Consider the following 6,115-nt stretch of genomic DNA (forward strand, 5'->3'; position numbering starts at 1 on the left):
TTCCCCACCTATAAAACTCCTTGCCTAGTACTAGCAGACTGAATCCCAACCTTCAAATGATCCCTCAAAACTTGCGTCTTAATACTTGGATACCATACTCACTAAACCCTCCGTCCACCTTCTCTGTCTCATTCCTTCACCAGATTCATGTCTTCACATTCATAACTAATGTCTCCCTCTAAGCTCTCATGAGCAAGGTCCTCACATCTTTAGGTCTTAGGTCTGTCTCCCTTGTATGACCTTCTTATTATGTCTTATGCTGAATCTAGTAATAGTAATGTAATTTATCAGACTCTGATGGATGGATCCTTAGCTAGGAGCACACTACACTATTTGGCTCTTTCATGAGTTACAGCTTTTCTCTGGATTCATCATTGTGGTATGGAAAATTGTAAGGAAGATTTCATCCAACATTTCATCAATACATCAGATAGCCTATTATATTTTACATTTTGGTACGAGTTCACTTGGCACCATTATCATTGATATTTTGAAAAAGTTTGTACACTGTGTGGCACTACTTTCTTTTACTTTTTGGTTTATTATACTCATGTTTGTCATATCTGTAAGATGACTATACAGTGCTACAAAACCTGTGACATGTTTTTAAATAAATGATGATGATACTTCATATTGCTGGTTTCTGCATCATTTCATATTGGAATGCTGGGAATGCTGTGATATTGGTCCAAGCACTCTGACAGAAACTTTGGCATTACTATTTAAATCCCACCTCTAATTTATCAGAGGGCCATGTAAAGTCACAATATGCCATCCTCTCATGTTATGTTAATTTTGGCAATTGGTTTGGTGAGTTTATAGTATACAAATAAGTAATTTATTTTCATTTGTTTATTTACACCAGTAACAGGTACAGTACAACAGTGGAGTGAAAAAACAAAGAGACGGAACACAGAGATGTCAAAAATAGTGGTACTGAAAATGAGAATTTACTGATGCGTAACAACATATAGTATGAAAAGAAATAACACAGAGTTCATGAACTACTAGGTCATCTGAAACTTGGAGTATAAGTTTTCAATTGTATAGGGGAGGAGGAAATGGAATACGCAGGGCTGGGGAAAAGGGAGAGGGTGAGGTGAGGAGAGGGAGAGAAGAGAGGGTTGCTGCCTTGCTCTGTAATGAGTAATGAGAAGAAAAAAAAAGGGGGAGAAGGTGTCTCAAGAGCAGATGGAAGAGGAACCAAGTGGATGAGTTTCTGGGTGCCAAGGATAGAGGACAGGTGATATGAGAACCACACATTTCAGAAATGTGCTACCTTGTCATGGAGCAAACAGGTAATGTACTCCATTAAGGCAATATTTCAGATCCTAGATTTCACAGCCTGTAGATCAGGGGAGTGCGGGAGCTTCCAGTCAATGGTAATTTGAAAATTAGCAGAAGAACAAATATGCAGGACCAATTTATTAGTGGGTTTAGAGCTGCTTAAGTGGGTAACAAAGCAACATAGTTAGAGGGTCCAGGTCTATCCTGGTACCAACAATTTGTTTGGTAGTAAGCTGACTGAGGGTGTCGTTTTGCTCTTGTTTTTCTGAATGACAGCCATATGGGCTTTCTACATTATGGGGAGGGTACATCAGCCAGAATTGAGGGCAAACTAGGCTTTAATGAAGGATGAAATAGTCTCCTTGAAATGTAGGGTTTTAAGGAGAGACTCATTAAGCTGCCAGTTAGGGCAACCCCGGGGATTCTTTAAAAAATCAAAAGTCACCTAAAGTATAGAATTGCCAGACGAGTTATTGGTGTATATGTCCAATCAAGTGCAGAATGAAAGAAATGCAACCCAAAAACTTTTTGATGCGTGAGTAAGAGTTGTGAGGGATAGAGTAAAAGATGTAATCTCGTGAAGATCGGTAAAGCAATCGCCAGACATCAAACAGACCAGCCTCCAGCATATATTTGTGTAGTGCCTTAGAGTGAGGGGAAGGCGTGTGGTAGTCCTGAAGGACTATCTATCCAGATCGTCTGAAATGACCATATTTAAGTCTCCACCTACCAGGAGTAACCACTTGGGTGCATGGAAAAGGGATGCAAGTTAGACGTGTATACATTAGCCGGGGTAATGTCCAGATGCCCAATTTTAGCAAACAGCCATCAGACTCGAAGTTGGATGTGGCTAGTACAAAAGGGATGTTATCCATATCATGATCCTCATCATCTTCAACATTTGTTTATATAGCGCCATTAGATTCCGTAGTGCTTTACAATTGATAGTTATCCCATTCTTTTTTGAGGGGTGGGAGGAGTAGTAAACCAACAAGTATTGACATGAGGACAGAGAGGGATGGTCATGGGATCTAAAATGAGATCCCTGGAGAAAAGCAAAGCACTGTTAAGCTTATGAACATTCTTAAATAATTATGAGCATTTTTGGGTGTATTCATCCCTTTGGCATTAATGGAGAGAACAAAGCGGGCCATGGTAGGGTGTTAGAAAAAGTGGGAAGGGAGGGTAAGATTTTCCACAAGAGGAAAGGCTAGCACAACAACAATAGACAGGCTATGCCAAGGGAAAAAGAGACAGAGACGACAGACCAATGGTAGAGGAAAGCGAGGAGACAAAAGCCTCAGAGTCTAAATGAATATCTACGAATGTAGTGCCTGGACCAAAGATAAAGTAAGGATGAGCTCTAAGTTCCAGGAGTGGGTGACTAGAACACAGGCACCGGGTGTTGGAGGGCTAGAACACACAAGAAAAGAAAGAATTAGGATTCCACTAAACTAAGCAAAAGTCCCAGGTTCGAAACTCCTGGTACAGCTGGGAGTGGGGCCAAGGGCCCTAACACTCATCCACCCAGCCATGCTAATGTGGAAAGAAGCGGTAGTGATAAATCCTACTTTAAAATAGACCTTTGCACTAAACAAGCAGTTTAATATAGGAAACAACATTTATAATTGTACATACATCAATGTAATTTATAGATGCAATTGTACAAAAGTCAGATAATTATCATGAATTATTTAAAACACAAGTGATACTGCCATGAGGAGTAGTAGGAAGTTTTTTTTTTAAACAATAGTAGGCAGGAATTTGAAGTCATGTTTTTATGTATATGGGAATGAATAGTCCTCTTACTGGCCACATTGCCACAAATGGTCCCACAAAACATCTGTAAGGAGGCAATGCCAAAGTGCAGAATAGGAGCTTCAACCAGTGTATGTTTATGTCAATCAATTATGTGAATTTATGGTAAACGTCCCTTTGACAATATGCTTTTATGTTCTTGATTTGTTCTTAATGTCAGTAGCTTTACTACCCATATATAACATAATGTTTCACTATCAGTAGTCTATCCTGAAAAGTCAAATGGTGATGGACTATTTGCTAGAGAGTGTAATATATGTTTTATACGCATTCCATTACTCTAAAATAAAATAAAAATACATTGTCCTTTCTAGAAATTTGTTTACAAAACTCAAACAGACAAGAGTTTCAAACTCTTCCTTGTCGGGTTGGGTACTTTAGTGCGATTACCAAAACGCCAACACTTACCCCAACATGTTCAGCGCAAAGTTGTCATTCCCGACAGACTTATAATCCCGACCAGGGCCACCTTAACTACTTTATGGGCCCCCGGGCAATGTAGTATACCGGGCCCCTAAAAAAAATTAAAATATATATATATATATATATATATATATATATATATATATATATAAATAGTGTGTGTGTGTGTAAAAAAAATATATATGTATGTAAAAAAAAACATGATTATATACATAATCACTTTTTTTTACATATATATATATATATATATATATATATATATATATATATATATAGGGGCCACCTTAACTTACCTTAAGTCCGATCCTCTTCTTTTTTCCGCGCCGCTGAGTCTCTTCTGTCCTCTTCCGTGCTGTGGTTGCAGTGAATGCTGGGCGTGACATTCACTGCGAGCACAGCACGGAAGAGGGGACAAGGGAGGGAGTCGGATCACCGCTGATGTGACCGCAAGGTAAGTATTGTAAAAAAAATAAATAATACATTTATTTTTTTAGGATTCGGACGGGCCCCCCTTGACTGCAGGGCCCCCGGGCACCTGCCCATCGTTCCCAATGGAAGAGACGGCCCTGATCCCGACTGTATGAAAACATGACGTCCAACAATTCAGACTAATCAACATCCTGGCACCACAAAAATGACGTCACTTTCAAGGATGACACTATTATTAATCCTGTTAAGGGGGTAATACAAGGAGGCACCGGCTGTACGTTGTAGAAGCCTTCGTAAAAAACATTGTGCAGCCGGAGCCTCCTTGCGTTACCCCCTTAACAGCAGCAGTTTTCATCAACATGTAAGTGTTGTCGGCGTTTTGGTAATCGTTGACAACCACCAGACTAGTCACATTGAAATTTCAAGTCATTACAATTTAATTATTCAGAGGACTGACATTGGCAATAGGACATGTCACTCTTTATGAAGTACATTATATACGCATTACTGTACTTTTCATGCACACCAAAATTGCATATGTTCGTACGTAGATGTTTGCATATAATTGACTTAAGTCTGGCTATGCTTAGGCATAAGTATACAAACTTGTATGCCTGGTGCATATTCCACTATTGTTGAGTTGGATGCACCTTGCCATACGTCTAAAATCTATGGAAAAAGTTTTCCTGCATATGTAATTTTGCTGCATAAGTTCAGAGCTCAAATGCATCCAAAGCTAAATGAGCCCCTCTGTGATCAAATACATATTGGGAACAGAACAATTTCTCTCACTTGGCACAAACTAACAATACCTAAAAAAAAATGGTACTTGTGAGACTGAAACAAAAAATTAATGACACAGGCTTCAGTAATATAAAGATCAATAAGAACAGATTCAAAGATTACAGACATTTAGTTTATTTACATCAACAAGTTACCACATTTAATTATCATTCACATTGTGTTATTTAACCATTTTACTAATTCCCCTTATTATTATTAAATACTGTGTTTTAACCCTAGTATTCTCAGCAGAGCCCTTTTCACATCTTTATTCCGTAGACTATAGATTAGAGGGTTTATCATGGGTGTGACAACTGCGTACAGTACAGTAAAGACCTGTTCCAGAACCATGAAGTTTTCTGATGGCGGTATCATGTACACAGACATTCCTGTCATATAATAAATAATCACAATGGTGAGGTGGGATGAGCAGGTGGAGAAGGCTTTTTTTCTTCCATTCTTAGATTTTATCTGCAAGATGACCCTGATAATTTTTATATAAGATGTCAAACTAAATATGACTGGGAAAAATCCAAATATCAATAGTTCCAGATAGTTGACCATATAGAACTCTTCACTGCCAGCACAGGAGATGTTAATCAGAGCTTTAGGATCACAGAAAAACTGGTGTATGGTATTTGAGTGACAGAAGGACATGTGTGACACTGGGATTGTAAACACAAATGAATTCAAGCATCCTGATATCCAAGTACCAGATGCAAATAAGAGACAGGTTTTCCTATTTAAGATATAGTGATAGTGTAAAGGATCACATATAGCAACATATCGGTCATATGCCATAATGAATATTAGAATATCTTCTGTCAGCCCAACTAAAGCATAAAAGTACATCTGGGTGAAGCATTGTATGAAGGATACTGTATTATTTCCAGATAATAACATGTACAGCAGTTTAGGGACAGTAGTGGTTGTATAACAGATATCTACTAAGGCCAGGTTACAGAGAAATAGATACATGGGGGTGTGTAACTGATCATCAATATATATCACTGTAATTATTATACAATTGATCAGCACTCCAAATATATACAGGAAGAAAAACACAATGATATTTAACATTGCATAATCAGATTTTGCATAAAATGGTAACAAGTGGAATTCTTTATTGTAAGTCTGGTTCTCCATGAAAATACAAATTGTATTACTTTGCATGGATCTAGGGATGTAGGAACATTCTTAGTGCAATCACATATATTTCCAAGTTCTGCATAATCAATCTCACAATAGGCTTCATATTAATGTGGGTTAATGCCCTAGAATCCTGATTCTTTTATAGAGCCGATTCAACTGCAACAAATAAAACAAGTATTTACCATCTCTGAATTATTATTATTATTATTATCCTTTATTTGTT

At 37.9% G+C, this 6,115-nt stretch overlaps 1 protein-coding gene across 1 annotated transcript; it reads right to left on the bottom strand.

The window, feature by feature from the left end:
• Nucleotides 1-4,956: 4,956 nt before the first annotated feature.
• On the bottom strand, nucleotides 4,957-5,886 carry LOC142098467 (olfactory receptor 2D2-like). The gene has a single exon (XM_075181313.1). The coding sequence runs from the start codon at nucleotides 5,884-5,886 to the stop codon at nucleotides 4,957-4,959; it is 930 nt and encodes a 309-aa protein (XP_075037414.1).
• Between the last annotated feature and the right edge of the window lie 229 nt (nucleotides 5,887-6,115).

This window comes from Mixophyes fleayi, chromosome 7 (assembly GCF_038048845.1).
Source record: "Mixophyes fleayi isolate aMixFle1 chromosome 7, aMixFle1.hap1, whole genome shotgun sequence".
Classification (NCBI taxonomy): domain Eukaryota; kingdom Metazoa; phylum Chordata; class Amphibia; order Anura; family Limnodynastidae; genus Mixophyes; species Mixophyes fleayi.